This window comes from Acipenser ruthenus, chromosome 17, assembly GCF_902713425.1.
Source record: "Acipenser ruthenus chromosome 17, fAciRut3.2 maternal haplotype, whole genome shotgun sequence".
NCBI lineage: Eukaryota > Metazoa > Chordata > Actinopteri > Acipenseriformes > Acipenseridae > Acipenser > Acipenser ruthenus.
In genome coordinates, this window is record NC_081205.1 from 2,788,763 (window position 1) to 2,804,204 (window position 15,442).

At 41.3% G+C, this 15,442-nt stretch overlaps 1 protein-coding gene across 11 annotated transcripts; it reads left to right on the top strand.

The window, feature by feature from the left end:
- Positions 1 to 14: 14 nt before the first annotated feature.
- On the top strand, positions 15 to 15,144 carry LOC117423504 (exocyst complex component 7-like). Of its 11 annotated transcripts, none has more exons than XM_058989782.1 (21): positions 15 to 143; positions 1,906 to 1,971; positions 2,487 to 2,671; positions 2,803 to 2,908; positions 3,308 to 3,530; positions 4,043 to 4,210; positions 6,232 to 6,324; positions 7,036 to 7,104; positions 7,767 to 7,912; positions 8,285 to 8,437; positions 8,963 to 9,061; positions 9,623 to 9,685; positions 9,882 to 9,948; positions 11,140 to 11,178; positions 11,910 to 11,975; positions 12,256 to 12,376; positions 12,600 to 12,695; positions 13,378 to 13,441; positions 13,827 to 13,868; positions 14,195 to 14,328; positions 14,436 to 15,144. In XM_058989782.1, exons 1-21 carry the CDS (start codon positions 15 to 17, stop codon positions 14,536 to 14,538), a joined length of 2,232 nt encoding a protein of 743 aa, XP_058845765.1. In that variant the 3' UTR covers positions 14,539 to 15,144. The 11 variants fall into 11 exon arrangements, with proteins under 11 accessions (XP_058845765.1, XP_058845766.1, XP_058845767.1 ...); XM_058989785.1 differs by lacking the exons at positions 15 to 143; positions 11,140 to 11,178 and adding exons at positions 690 to 988; positions 6,545 to 6,557 and having other exon boundaries at positions 6,232 to 6,375; positions 6,998 to 7,104; XM_034039401.3 differs by lacking the exon at positions 15 to 143 and adding an exon at positions 690 to 988.
- The last annotated feature ends 298 nt before the right edge of the window (positions 15,145 to 15,442 follow it).

Below are 15,442 nucleotides of genomic sequence, written 5' to 3' on the forward strand. Positions count from 1 at the left end.
TGAGTGAGTAATTAATGCAGGATTCAGGATTCTGGATCAGGGACTTCCGGGTCCCATACTCTGTCTTCAGCCTGGCAGCACACACGTGTGGTGCTGTGATGGCACAGGCACGCCGCGTTGATCCTTTAAGCTTAGACATTCAGGTAGGATTGCCATGCCCCCTGTCCCTCTTTTGCCTGGATCGTCACGGTTTTAGGGAGGTGTCCAGGGAATTCATTATGCTCCCAGGACACTGAATGCCAGAACCATAAATTTAAGTTAAATCGTATACGATATTACTGCAATAGTACGGACGATGTGAATTGGCTGTCAATACTATATTAGTAATAATATTATCAATGTTTCCTAATTGGACGAATATAGGATTTCTAAAGAGAGTTTACATTTTTAACAACCCCCCTTCTGTTCGGAGGTCCCTGTTTGTTGTACCTCAGACGTGGCAACCCTAATTTCAGGGAAGGTAGTTCCAGCCATGCAGCAAGGGGAGGTTATGGGGTCTCAAACTGTACCAAGGAAAGAAAATATATATATGTATGTAAAAGGGTAATGTGTAACTAATCATAAAGCTCCCTACCCTGACTTAAAAAAGTTTACATTTATCTATTTAAATATACATCAAACAGCATTTATATGGTGCGGACCTACACTGCTAACTAATATTTAGCAATAGCCACTGCAGTATAGTGGTACTGAGTGACACACTGTGGCACAATTGTGTGTAGTTGTAAATCCGTCTTGCCACTACCAAGATGGCGCCTCGTGCTTGTCATTGGCGAAAGGAATCGGATGGAGGAAGTGAAGCGGCTGACAGGCAGGAAGCACAAGTCCCGGTGTTGTGAGGAGGGCTTTGCTGCTAATGTAGGTTAAAATAATAATAACAAAAAGAGAATAGCGTTCAGATAGATCACCGACTGTACCATTCGGCAAAATGATTCCTACGCAAGATGCATCAGCGAGGAAAAGGGAAATCGACGAGAAACTCAAACAGGTTTGTGTCGATTACTTTATCTAACAAAAAGTGAGGCGACGATTTCCATGGGTTATTTGTTATGGGTTGTACCTCTGGAAAAACCGTCAAGTATTTATTGAGGTAGGAATTGGTGTACTCTGTTTATTTTGTATTATTATTAGTAGTAGTCGTAGTAGTATTATTAGTGTACATATTGCAACTGATTTCAATAAAAGGAAGTATACCGCACGAATTTATAGAATTCCTGTGTGTTTTACACATTGTAAAAACCCGCTTATTATGATATTTTATAACACAACAGAGATGGAAATACGACTCCCATTGCGTATCAGTTTGATCCATTCCTGGTTTTACCATGAGTTTAGTAATACACACTAGCTTCTTACCTACTATACACTGTGGCTGATCAAGTTCCTAGTAAAACCTGGAATGGGTGAAGCTGCTGTGCAATAGGAGTCTTACTTCATCCCTGTGCAGTGCAGAAAATAACATAATTGTTTGTAGTAGGCTATGTATTAATGACATGTCTTATCATGTGTACTTGATGCACAGTACATGTATTATGGTAGGATCGCCTCCAGAAATATAGCAGTAAAGTAAATTATATATTTCTAATTTCTGTAAACCGTGTCCTGATTCATCACAGAAAGTTATTATTATTATTTATTATTATTATTTATTTCTTAGCAGACGCCCTTATCCAGGGCGACTTACAATCATAAGCAAATACATTTCAAGTGTTACAATACAAAGTTGACTTTGTCATGGGTCTGTTCAGAATTCCAGTCTGCTTACTTGAAGATACTTCTGCGGGGTCTGTAATATCCAATAGCAAAGTGTCTGTTGTTGAGCAGGGATCGAAATAAGTTTCCCATAGCAATGCAATGGGAGTCTTATTCCCATCTCTGCTGAGTATGACTCTTCTCTTCTCACAGGAACAGGACACTCTCTCTTTTATTCGAGAGAACTTGGAGAAAAGCGACCAGTTAACAAACAGCATGGTAAGAATCAGTTGTCACTGTGTTATTGATCTAAAGCACCTTGTGCTTATCTATTAAATGGACATTCACCGTAAAACAGACATCATTGTGCATGCCTTACTAAGCTGCAACATAATGAGATTCTGTATTTTACTGAATCCGAAATGACCAGTTCATTATGTTTAAGCAGTAATAAAACTGTATTCAAGGCAAAAACGCACTTAAATATATAATTGCTATCTCTTTCTAATCAAATACCTGGTTCTCATTAGCGCTACTGCTATTCCCACTGCACTCATGTTAGTATAAAAAAGTGGTCAGTTTCTAGTTGGGGTAACATTTTCAAAATGGTTACACGCTCCCACATGCATGTTACTCTCTTCAGTGTGTTTTCTGGTCTGGATTTGCTCTAAATACATAGATTTGTAGAATTGTTCTTATAGGTCTGTGTTATGTTTTTCATTTCCAAATTGAGTCTGGAAGTAAAACTGAAGTACTTGACAACCACACTGTCATGTTGTTCGTCTGCCATGCAGGTTTCCATCCTCTCCTCCTTTGAAAGCAGATTAATGCAGCTGGAGAACTCTATCATCCCGGTCCACAAGCAGACAGAGAACCTGCAGCGGCTGCAGGACAATGTGGACAAGACCCTGTCCTGCATGGACCACGTCATCAGCTACTACCACGTGGCCAAGGACACTGATAAAATCATCAAGGAGGGGTAAGGCAGTGCTACTGTATGTGGAATGCCTATGGAAGATTTACAATCGCTTTGAAAATGGTACAGTGGTACTGGACTACAGTGGAGGGGGGTGCACTTTCTTAAATGCATTGTCCCTTGTCTTGCTTCAGTCCCTCAGGGCGGCTCGATGAATACTTGGCTTGTATTGCTAAAATCCAGAAGGCAGTGGAGTACTTCCAGGACAACAACCCTGACAGTCCAGAGCTCAACACAGTGGTGAGTGACCCTGTGACGTTCTTATCAGTGTTTCCTGCATGGATCACCAGAACAGGGCAGCAGATCATTCATGCATTTCAAGAGCACACAAACTAACACAATACAAGAGAAACAACTGCTTGACTACTCTAGCCTGTCACCCAGTTCCCTCTGTTGTTTTCTTATGTTCATATAAATACGCTCTGCTCCTGTTGTCTTGTATTGCAAATACATTGCCTCGCATTTTAAAGGTAAATGTACAAGGCTGGTTCATACATGAATTCCACAGGCCTGACGCGGGACAATTTCTAGCCTCTCTTGTCATGTGACTGCCTGACTACCTTTGGATCTCCAGAGTTAATTTGTTTCTCAGCTGTAGTTGGTCTCGTCTTGACACCTGCTGTCCCTTTTCTCCCCCAGAAAGTCCGGTTTGAGAAGGGCAAGGAGCTGCTGGAGGCAGAGTTCCATAGCCTGCTGACCCGCTACAGCAAGCCGGTGCCGCCCATTCTGATCCTGGACATGATTGGGGCGGACGACGAGCTGGACACCCAGGAGGAGGTCACCCTGGATCACCTTCCAGAGACGGTCCTGCAGGACATCATCTGCATCTCAAGCTGGCTGGTGGAGTACGGCCGCAACCAGGGTAAACCTGCCTGTTTAGCACAGCCGACACTCACTCAATTTAATGTAGTCTTTCCGAAATATCTTTTAAAATTATGTTATTGTTGTTTGAATGAAGCTAAAGTGCGAGAAAACTTGAGCTTATGGGATGATTTTAAGTATTATATAAAGGGAGAAAATAGGGGAATGTTCAAGTTTGAATTCCCAAAGCAAAAAGTGTAAGAAGCAAAAAGAGGCTGCATTAATTCTGGTTCAGGTTTAGAGTTTGAGGAGGCGCAGGCAGGAAGGAAGAAGGGAACCCTGAAATGGGAGAGCAGACAAACCCCAACATCTGGATCATTAGTTAGAGGATCAGCGTTCGAGCTGATTGCAGCAGAAAGGTCCAGGGAGGTCCTTCTCCAACACAACAGTAAGTGTGGTGGAGACAGGTTAGCATGAATATCCATCATATAAAAAATAAATAAACAGGTACAATTTATGAAGACATCAATGAGCTCTCGGGGGCATCTCTTAACATGGTGTTTCTGCCCACAGATTTCATGAACGTGTACTTCCAGATCCGCTCCAGTCAGCTGGACCGCTCGGTGAAGAGCCTCAAGGAGCATTTCCGCAAGAGCAGCTCTTCCTCGGGGGTGCTGTACTCCCCGGCCGTGCAGAACAAGCGCAAAGACACGCCCACCAAGAAACCACCCAAGAGACCAGGTCAGTGCCGGGGCCGCCTTCCCAGAATCTTCCCAAAAGCCTTCCCTCGGGGCTGACCACCTTCCCTTTACTCCCGTCTGCATGGCTCCAGACTAAGAAAACAGGGTCCAGTTATTTGCAAATAAAGTTGTTAGCCTAGACTGTAAATCACAGAACTTAAAATCTAGAAGTCCCTCTGGGCCTTTTTGTTTTCCTTGGACATAAAAGGGTAAAGTCAGTTTCTGGAAATAATTCATTTCGGTGCACTGGTGCTCTGCATCAGGTGGCTTTTTCTCTTAATGTCATTCTAGATCGCTTGGGAAGAAACAGCTATGATATCTGTTGCACATAAGTTATTAAAATGTGTATTCAATACTGTAAGAGGCTGCCACGTCCATACTTCTGGTTGTCAGTGTTTTCATGCTTTGATTAGAATAATCCACAGATCCTTGCATAGAAAGAAGTGATGTGGTTTGTGTCCCCACCACAACTACTTAAACTATTCTGTTTTCCTTATTTTGTTGATTTTTATTATCCTTTTTGTTTTTCATTTATGAATCACAGTCTTCATCCCAGGTAAAGACCCTTTTCAGTGTGCTCTCGTGCCTTGCTTATATTTAACTGATTCAAGTTCAGGGACAGCATAAGCTTCATAATTAATATTAGCTATTCACTTCCATGTGCTAGAAGCAAGGCATACATGCAGTACACACACACAGCAATCTGTGGTCTTCCTATTTCTGTATATAATGTGCAAGGAGACCACCTGGTCCTGTATTGAAGTAATTACAATGGCCAATTTGAATAGTGATCTCCATCAATCCATACATCTAGAAATTGGTTTTAATTAAGCTGTTGGCAAAAAAAAAAGCTATTCCCATTATTTTCAAGGAGAGGAGATTACATTTTTGGGAGCTGCATCTTATTATGCACTCACTTATTATGGAAGGCTATGGATAAAGTTCACAAAACCACAGATGTTTTTGCATTAAAAAAAAAAATTGCACTTACTGTACATAAGTGGTATGCAGACTAAACTGGCATAGTTTGGTCATATTTAAAACCTTACAGGTAAACTCTGTATAATGGAAGGCTAGTTCACTACCATGCTGCAATTCCTTAATGGCAAGCATCTGCATTGTTTGCGTTGTACATTATGTTCGTCTTATTCTCACTAGCCCTGCAGCTTTGCTTTCACCAGTTTGTAATGGTTAATTCATTTTGCTTAGTTGCGTCATAAGCCAGTGTTTGTTTGATTGCATTTTTTCCATTGTCTGTTTTAATGAATATATTAGCGTAGGTACCAGCCATCGTGTAGCGCTGCTTATAAAAACCACATGCACTCTTGTATCAAGGTAGGTCCTTGCAGGGACAATAGTGTATGAATGCTCTGTTCAGCTTTACACTGGTGTGTTTGTACTAACTTACTCATTTAAATTGTGTAAACATGTTAATTGTATTGTTTGGTGTGTTTGATTCAGCACAGGTATTAAAAATACATTGTTGTAAAGCAGTTTGTTCCATTTTAGGTTTTTGATGATAATGGTTAAACTGGGCAGGTCACATGTTCCGGTGTACAGTCATTAAGCCCACTGTGAAACGCAGAATAACTCAAATTGCAGTGTAACGCAGTCTAATTGCCATTGACGATATTAAATTGCCTTTGAAAAAGTTGGTGAGTACTTTTAAGTCAGGGGCATTTTGATGAGTAGAACATCTATATCATTTATTTAAAACCTAAAGGCTTGTTGTGTGATAATGATGCAGTTTATTTCTTTTTAATTAACCTGTTTTTATATTTTCTGTTTATATTTCGATTGTTTTAAATTGTTCTGTACATGCCTGTCAGTGTTTGTCAAGTTGAAGCCGCGGGTCTCTAGTGCTGAATGTGGGTGTGGTGGAGGGATGTGGTGGTGCTGTATCACTCACTTCCTAGATCTTGTCTCCTCTCTCTTATCCTCCTCCCCGGTGCTCTGTCTCTTTCTGTCTCCCTTCTTGTTTGCTGTCCCTATCTCTCCCCTCCTCTTGTTCTATGGGAACAGGCACAATCCGTAAGGCTCAGAACCTCCTGAAACAATACTCTCAGCATGGGCTGGATGGGAAAAAGGGGGGCTCTAACCTCACGCCTATGGAAGGTAATGCGTTCTCATCTTTCGGTGCAGTGTTTACCAAACGCTCTGGTGTGTGTCTTGTGCAGAGGGGCTTTTTGTCACACCTCCAGCAAGTGATGGGTGACAGTCAGCCACTAGGGCCTCACAGGAGCTTAGGGAACTTACAACAATTCAAACTCTGGTATTATGCAGACCTGGGGTGTATGATGCAGCATGTATCTAGTCAGAAGAAATCCTGATGTAGATTATCCTTGGATATTACCAAAGCCTCTCTTTCTTTGAATCGTAGCGTCGGTCCAGCAGGATAGACACAGCTGTGTAGTCTATTAACAAGGCTAAGTAGATAGATTGCATTTTCAATCTAAAACTGCAATAAGCTAGACCCTAAAAGGTACATTTTGCATTGGAAATCAGAAGCTCCTGTGACTGCCATTGCTGTTTCCTCTGTATCTGTCACCTATCAAACGCAGCGCAACATATACACTTTACACACACCTTTCATAAATATGTGCTTACATTCCTATGCATGCGTAAGCACACATGTACAGGTAACTGCAGTCACGCACCTACCATCATGAGCACACACACCTGTGTACAAAGCCCCCACTTCTTCCCAGCTGGGTGCCCGCGGGTCATTGTCTGTCTGTAGGAAGTCTCAGGCCTGCCAGTTTGCCTAAGCAGTTGCCCAAGGATAAACCCCTCCAATCTGTCTTCACTGCTCTGGCACCCAACTAGGTCACGATCACGACCTGAGGGTTAAACACCTCTCCGACGCCCTGAATGAGAGGCACGGGGCTGCTGCAGGTAAGTATAGGGCACTAGGGTTACCAGTACGTAGAGAAACCATGTATTTGAGGGCTTAAATATCTACTTTGCTTAGGGGTAGGGGGTGGGACTTTCGACATTGTATTCTCGACCATCTATCCCCTCTTGTACAGACCCTTTTTATTTTAATTTTTTTAAACTTCTTCTAGAGGACAGCACTTTCCAAATGCCTTTTAACCCTTTCAGTTCTAAACTACCCCCCCCCCCCCCTTTCCCCCTCCCCCCTCCCAAAGCGATCACTCCTTCAAAAAAATTTATGATGTCAGGTTTTGGACTGAAGTAACACCCACGTTCCTTAACCGCACCACTACAGCTCTAGAAAATGAAAACCAAAGACGCATATGTGTTCTCTAGTGGAACAAACTTTAGATAGATTTAGCTGAAAGTAAGATATTGGCAGTAAAAACCATAAGAGGTCTCATCTATTTATAATACAGTATGGTTACACAGAGTACATTTTATACAACCCTAAATAAAACCCAAGTCTTTTACACATATCATCCAGCAAACACAGTTTCTGTGGTTTGACTAAAGTTGCACAGTAGAGTAAGCCCTGCAAGTTTATACTGTAGAGAACCGAGGATAGAAAGTTTAATCACAGGAGTTCAAGGTTGTGCTGACCAGGGCAGTGTACCCCACAGGTAAGGATGACGTCCTGGATATCGAGATTGACTCCTACATCCACTGTATCAGTGCCTTTGTGAAGCTGGCGCAGAGTGAGTACCAGCTGCTTACTTACATCATCCCCGAGCACCACCAAAAGAAGACCTTCGACTCGCTCATCCAGGTCAGAGCAATGATTACAGTAACGTTACAACTGGGACATGTGCCTAAACGGCAGTTCTTCTCCTTATTATTATTCATTTTTATAAAAGGTGCTCATGCACTGTTTTATAAAAATCCGTTGTAGACACATGCTCCATCTGCTAGAAAGGGTGTCTTGATACAACTTGCAGCAGTAGGAGGTTATATATATATAATAATATAAATCATAAATTTTTTTCCCATGTTGCATTTTTGTTATACTGGTAATGTCTTCCAGTAAACGCCAACAAAGTGTTACTTACTATATGAAAATATTTAATAACAAATTGTATGGGACGTTGCACGTTTACAGGTCTATGTGTGTTCTACTGATTGATTGTTTGCTGTGAAACAGGAGGCCCTGGACAATCTGATGCTGGAAGGAGACAACATTGTGTCGGCAGCCCGTCGAGCCATCATGCGGCATGACTACTCTGCTGTGCTCACCATATTCCCCATCCTCAAGCACCTGAAGCAGACCAAGCCTGAGTTTGACCAGGTCCTGCAGGTACAGTATTGGGGCTGCAGATCTCTGCAATACATGGCTACTGCCACAGGAGGGTGCCATGAGTCTTGCCTAACTGCCATTTACCTATGTTTTTTTTTTTTCTTAAAGTAAGTCACCATAAATAGCACCAGTTGTTGTTTGGTGGAAAAATCCCATTAGCCCATCCTAACAAGTGCAGTCTCCTAAAATAGAGTTTATTGCAGACACTCCTGTATTATAGGGCTGCTAAACATGCTTTCCGTTATGGTAATACGTGTCTCCAGTTTTGCAAGGAATGTAGAAACACTTGTAGCAGGAAGTCTAGGCCAGAGCAATGAATATTTGTTTTGCATGCTCATGGTTTAGACTTCGAGTCTTGATTTTTTTACAAAGTTTATTTTAATACTTTAACCCAACCCATTGTTTCAATTAAGTAATTAAGAACTTGGAAGGAGCGAAAACTAGAAGACCCCGTGGCTCTCCAGGTCCAGCATTGGCCACCCCTGCCTTAACCGTCCCTGTGTGTGTGTGTGTGTGTTTATTTAGGGCACAGCTGCCAGCACAAAGAACAAGCTGCCCTCCCTGATAACGTCCATGGAAACCATAGGAGCCAAAGCACTGGAGGAATTTGCTGACAGCATCAAGGTACAATATTGATTCCATTTGGAAGACCTTTCATACAGGGGTTGCAGTGGGGGGAGGCATGCTTGTGCTGCACAGAGACAGTGATGACAGTTTTTTATAGTGTGCTTAAGAAGTGCTGTCAGTAAACTATTCAGACTTGGAAAAGGGATTTCCTGTTTCACTTAATAACTAGTTTGACATGTACTGCAGCCTGTGCTTCATAATCGGACTGTGATTGGATTTCAGAGGGAGACTGGATAATAGCAGTGCTTGTGGCACAGAAATGGGATAAAATTACTTCCGCTTCTGTTCAGAATTACCATTTAAACCATTTAAAATCAGGCACATCTTGAATATAGCACTTCTCACTAGTATGCACCAGGACCAATTATTTTGCCACTAGAAGGACATGGATAAAATGACACGATAGAAGCCAGTTATTTTTGAGACTGGATTTTAAATCCACTCTCCACGGAGGGCTTTGCATAGAGTTTGGGTTTTAATTGATAGTAGTCCTTGGATATCTGTCTGCGTAGCAAAATTGGTGGCTCAAAATGTGATATTGTGCTTGTGTTTGAACAGAATGATCCAGACAAAGAGTACAACATGCCCAAGGATGGGACAGTTCATGAACTGACTAGCAATGTGAGTACTCATCCTTTTCATTTAAATTGACAAGCGTGCTGAAAAAAAAAATTGTAAAAATCAAATACATGCTTCAATATTAGTTTAAGAACATATAACATTTAAATCACAGGCATTTAAATCAATGAGAATAAAGCCTTGTGATGTGCTGCAGTTTGTGTGTGTGTTGACAAGTCCCTGGCTTTTTGTTTTCTAGGCTATTCTGTTCCTCCAGCAGTTGTTGGATTTCCAGGAGACGGCTGGGGCAATGCTGGCATCACAAGGTAGGGGTGGTTCAGTGTGGAACTACTGGCAGTATACTTTACCATAGACCACAGAACAGTCATTAGATCCCATGCACATGTCTAGAGAGATACCTGGGCATACTTGTAGGTGGTAGACCTTTTTCTGGCCTAATTCTGATCATTTTATAAGACTTAAACAGTGCACTAAGGCAAATTCCCAAAATGCATCCCGCTGCAAATCTGAAATTCTTCACAACTCAAACACACAAGTGATAATGTAGAAGTATTCACTACTTTGCATCAAAAGTGAAGACCAATCATTATTCTGTAATAGTTTTCATTTGGGGACAGTTCAACGTGAGCCAGGGTAGATTCATTTGCAGATGGAAATTGGGCTAAATTTCATTTAAAACTAGAACCGTATTTGACAGAAAGAGGTCCCCCTAAGGCCATTAAAATAGATTCAAGTTTTTGCTAAAGGGAAGCTCAATAGATTTACACTGCTGGCTTTTCACGCTTACTAAAATTGTGAACACTGCGTTGATTGCTTCTGTTTGATTCAGAGGAAACCGCAGTCTAGAGATTCCAGCTGCAAGGGTCACAATGTTATTAAATGTTTAAAGCCCCAGTTGTGAATCTGCAGGGCTGCTCTGTAAGCAAAGAGAAGAAGGAATATGAACCATCCAGCTCTCATGACTCCATGGGGTATATCTTCAGCAGTCCCTCCCTCCCGCTGTTCCATTTCTATCACTGCTTTCAGCTCCTTTCATACCTCTGGTTCCAAAGTGCTGCTTCTGCTGATGCTTCTGCTGCTGCTGCTACATCACGTCCACTTGGTTAACCCTTTGATGGCTGAAACCCCCAAGCTACTGTCCTGCAGTCTCTTTAGCAAACACACTTTAGTCACATCTTTGTCGTGGCAAGCCGATTTCAAGGTAGAAGACAGTTTGTGTCCCTATGAGAGGTGTAAGCTAACTGGACTGTCAAGGTTTTTATTTGACCTGTTTTTTCCCATTTAACCTGTAAGCCACATTCACTCTCGTTACATGTTTGCATACTGTACAAAAAACGCAGCCAACAAAGGTTTAACAGCGCTGCTTCTCTTACACCTGTCTGTCTTGGGTCTGCTAACTCTGTACTAATGAGATTCTCTAACCTGGTGCACTTTGCCTCTCTTTCTCTCTTTCTTTCTCTCTCTTTCTTTCTCTTGGCTCTGCACGTACCTTGTAGTTCTTGGGGACACTTACAATATTCCCTTAGACCCCCGAGGTAAGCACAGAAAACACATGGACTGTGTCTCCCTTCTCTACCGTCTGTCACAGCTGCAGTTTAAGCGGAAAAGACTTTCTCTTTAAGCTGTAACCAATTTTTGTTACTCCTTTTAGGGCCTTTAAATATACCGTTAGTATCACTGAATCTGTGTGGTTTAGATCAACGTAAAGCATATTAGACCCGTCTTTAAATATTTTCAGAAAAAAAAAAAAAAAAGTTTAATGTTTAGTGTTCCTACACTTGTGTGTATTTCATGGATTGTCAGTAGCTGTCTTTACAGCTTGCTACTTGAGCTGCTGGAGTGCTTGAAATGTAAAGCTGTCCAATGATATTTCTAATACCTTGGCCTTACAGAATGCAATGTTGCCATGAATTTATGCATTGGTCGTTTTAATGTTGACTCATCTTTTAATATTAGTGATTGTAGTGAGAGAGAAAATATCAGCGATGTGTGTGTTTGTGCTGTTAGGTTGTGTGGTGCTCTACATGAGATTCAGTATGTTGATCAGTGTTTGCATTTTAGTGATGTATGAGCTGTGGCTCTTATTAAAGCAGAGTATACTAACTATAACAACTCAGGAACCATTCATACTGAACCAGTGTATGCAAACACTCAGAAATAGGGTTGATGTCCGTCAAGAGTCTAAAATGGAAAATGAAGCTGGAGGTATTCATATTGTGTGCATGCAAACATTTTAACTCCTTTACCAACATACTTTCGTTTTCAGAAACAAGTTCATCAGCAAGCAGCTACAGCTCCGAGTTCAGTAGGAGGCTCCTCAGTACATACATCTGTAAGTGTAACCCTCACAACTAGGAACCGGATAGGGTTATATTAGACAATGAGGCTAGTCTCCCATTAGTCCTGCACCCTGGCATGGGTCTCAGAAATCATTTTTTAAATTAAAGTAGATTATAGATGATTGAAGTACGTTATTTCAGAGCAGATTTAGTAAGGGCTTGATGGCTTTTGTGTGATACTGAAAATGTGCACTGCATTTAGGAAAGGACAATGCTTTTATGCACACTACATTCACTATGTCAATAACCGCCCTGTATTGCTTCCTTTTAAAGGCAAAGTCCTGGGCAACTTGCAGCTGAATCTGTTGAGCAAATCCAAAGTGTATGAAGACACCGCACTGAGTGCCATCTTCCTGCACAACAACTACAACTACACCCTCAAGTCTCTAGAGAAGTACGTGCTCAAAAGCAGCTCCTTGGGTCGGTGTAAACTAATTCACCATGGCAAGCCAGCCACAGGGGGCAGCATGTTGTCTGTACTACTTCGACAGGCTTTTATTTCCTCAAAAAGACACCCCCCACTCTACAACCACTTCATGTAGTCTTACCGTGATTGGCTGATATTTTCACCTCTGAGTCTGATGCACTCAGTGCTTACGTGTCACATGACTCCCCAGGTCTGAACTGATCCAGCTGGTGTCTGTGACCCAAAGGAAGGCAGAGACCCAGTACAGGGAGCTGATTGAGCAGCAGATCCAGTCCTATCAGCGCAGGTGAGCTTCCCCTTCGTTAGCACTCTTTTAAACTGTGCAAGCTGTGGGGCAGACAGCCTGGAAATGGCAACCCTGGGAATGAAGGCAGTCAGTGTACAGCTATGGCCAAAAAGTCGAATGAAACCTGCTGAATAATGTTACGTTAACAATATTAACAAAAAACGGACACAAATTGAAAAATGTGAAATACTCTACTACTATTATGGCTTATGGTAGACTTTTGCGATATCATTTTTTGTTGTTTCTTTGATTACATTTTGTAAAATAAAATATCTAAATTATGTTCATGTAGTTTATTTTTTAGTTATGTCTCAATCCTTAAACTCTAGGTGATGCAAAACTTTTGGCCATAGCTGTAGACTGCTACATCTGCCACAGAGTTGTATTTCTTAGGTAAAATACTAGAAATTGCTACATTTACATTAGCTTGATTACAAAACGATGTTGTGAAATGTGGCAGTCTGACTCAAAGAGGTCGCTTTGGCCTGAGAAAAAAAAAAAAGCATGTCCATTATTTGCATTACTCTCAAGACATGGTGGTTTTATTAGGATTTTAAAAGCAGCACTCTGCCTGTAAGTTAGTTCCAGAAGGGTGTTTTATTGCCAGGTAATATTTTAAACAAACCAATTTCTAAAGCGAACAACCCTTAAACCTCTGTTGACCTGCTTTGCATTATTGCAGCTGGCTAAAGGTGACAGAATATATTACAGATCGAAACATGCCTGCCTTCCAACCTGGGGCCAAGGTGAGCAATCACACTTTAATACTTTATCATTGAAATCAGCAATCATCTCATTGACATTCTCAGATTTATTATGCGCTCATCGATACAATATGTTATTATTGAATTGCTTATGTGTTTTTTTTCTGTTCTGCAATGACAATTGATGCTTTATTGAGTAAATTACATTGTTTTTCTATCTGCACTAGCCTGGTGTACATTAAGGGGCAGTGCAGTATCAAATACTCTCTATCGCTAATGCACAAAGCTCAGGAGTGCTTGCAAGCCTGAAGCACCTTTCTGTTGGATTCATCCTGACATTGCATATTCCCTTAGTAAACCTGCTGCTGGCTGGGCTGGAGAAACATCTTTATCTGTGACCCACAATAATACAGATCTTCTTTTTCAGTTAAAAGATAAGGAACGACAGATGATTAAAGACAAATTTAAGGTATGATAAGCAATGTTATATATGTATAGAGGGCATTGCATGGGTCATTATTGGGGGGGGGGGGGGGGGGGGGGCTCTGCTTGTATTCCACATTTAAAAGAAATGTCCAAATAAACCTGCCAGAGGAGAAGCTTAAGGATGCCATGCACTTCTGTTAACCCTCCTAACTAAAGACCCGAAAGCATTGCTCACCTGCCAGTGTGCACTTCTTATTTGTGTTGGAAAATTGCTCAGAACAACCCTGGAGTGCTGAAAGAGTTCAGCTGGGATCACAGTGCAGTCACAAGTTCAGTGTCATGATGACTCTTTCTGTTTGCGGTTTGCAGGGTTTTAATGATGGTTTGGAGGAGCTGTGTAAAATCCAGAAGGTGTGGGCCATCCCTGATAAAGACCAGAGGGATGCCATCCGCCAGGCGCAGAAGAGGATGATAACGCAGGCGTACAGGGCCTTTCTGCAGAGGTATGTGCACTTTCATTTTGTCTTGAACACCTTTGTTTACTTATTTTATCACGGTGCTCAAGTCTGACTGGAATAGGGACCTTTAACAGTCTTTTCTACTCCCGCAGATATACCAACATCTCATTTACTAAGAACCCAGAAAAGTATTACAAATACAGACCAGAGCAAGTGGAGGCAATGATTGAGAGACTGTTTGATACATCAGCATAAACCTCAGCCTGCGACTGATCGCCTGCCCTGCTCGGCACAGCCCGCGCTGCCTCCACCTCCCTTAAGAGACGCTCAAGATTAACTTTTGTAAATTAGTTATTGTTAAACATTAAACAAATATATTGCACAATGTTTCTTGAGAATCATTCTTTTTAGACCTTAAAGACATCTGGTATGCTGTCCCATAGAGAACACTGGAATGTTGTATTGTTGCAGATTTCTTTGTAAACACAATTGCAGTTGATTTCATATTTTCAACATTAAACAGACAGAAAGACCCCAATTTGACTTCTGACTTTACTCAGGTCAGTATGTAGGAAAAGAAACATAAAAGTTCACACATTAAAATCAAGGAGTAGTGGTTAGGGCTCTGGACTCTTGACCGGAGGGTCTTGGGTTCAATCCCAGGTCGGGACACTGCTGCTGTACCCTTGAGCAAGGTACTTTACCTAGATTGCTCCAGTAAAAACCCAACTGTATAAATTGTATGTAAAAATAATGTAATTGTATGTAAAAATAATGTGATATCTTGTAACACTTGTAAGTTGCCCTGGATAAGGGCGTCTGCTAAGAAATAAATAATAATAAATAATACTACTTGAGGGACTATGGAACATGCAGTTACTTTGTAACATTATCAATACCTATCATTGTTTCCATTATAACATTATCAGTAGCTGTCATTGTTTCCATCTGTGTGCTCAGAATGGTCTTTTTAGCACCAATGTTGTTTTCTTCAATGTCTTTTTTGAACATGTTTTTATCACTGGTGCTGCATTTTGAAGTTGATTGGTGTAGAAGGAATAAAACATATAATGTTTAAAACAATATTTTCAGTTGTCCAAAGTACTCATAAGGCTTCAACAAAAGGCAGCACAAGTATTTTTTTTGTAACAATTTAAAC

What these genes read in the sequence shown, in the direction of transcription:
- LOC117423504 (XM_058989782.1), top strand. Translation starts at nt 15, where the DNA reads ATGCAGGATTCAGGATTCTGGATCAGGGACTTCCGGGTCCCATACTCT. An exon ending in CTTTAAGCTTAGACATTCAG is followed by an intron (nt 144 to 1,905) that starts GTAGGATTGCCA and finishes CTCTTCTCACAG; the next exon opens with GAACAGGACACTCTCTCTTT. An exon ending in AATTTGCTGACAGCATCAAG is followed by an intron (nt 9,062 to 9,622) that starts GTACAATATTGA and finishes GTGTTTGAACAG; the next exon opens with AATGATCCAGACAAAGAGTA.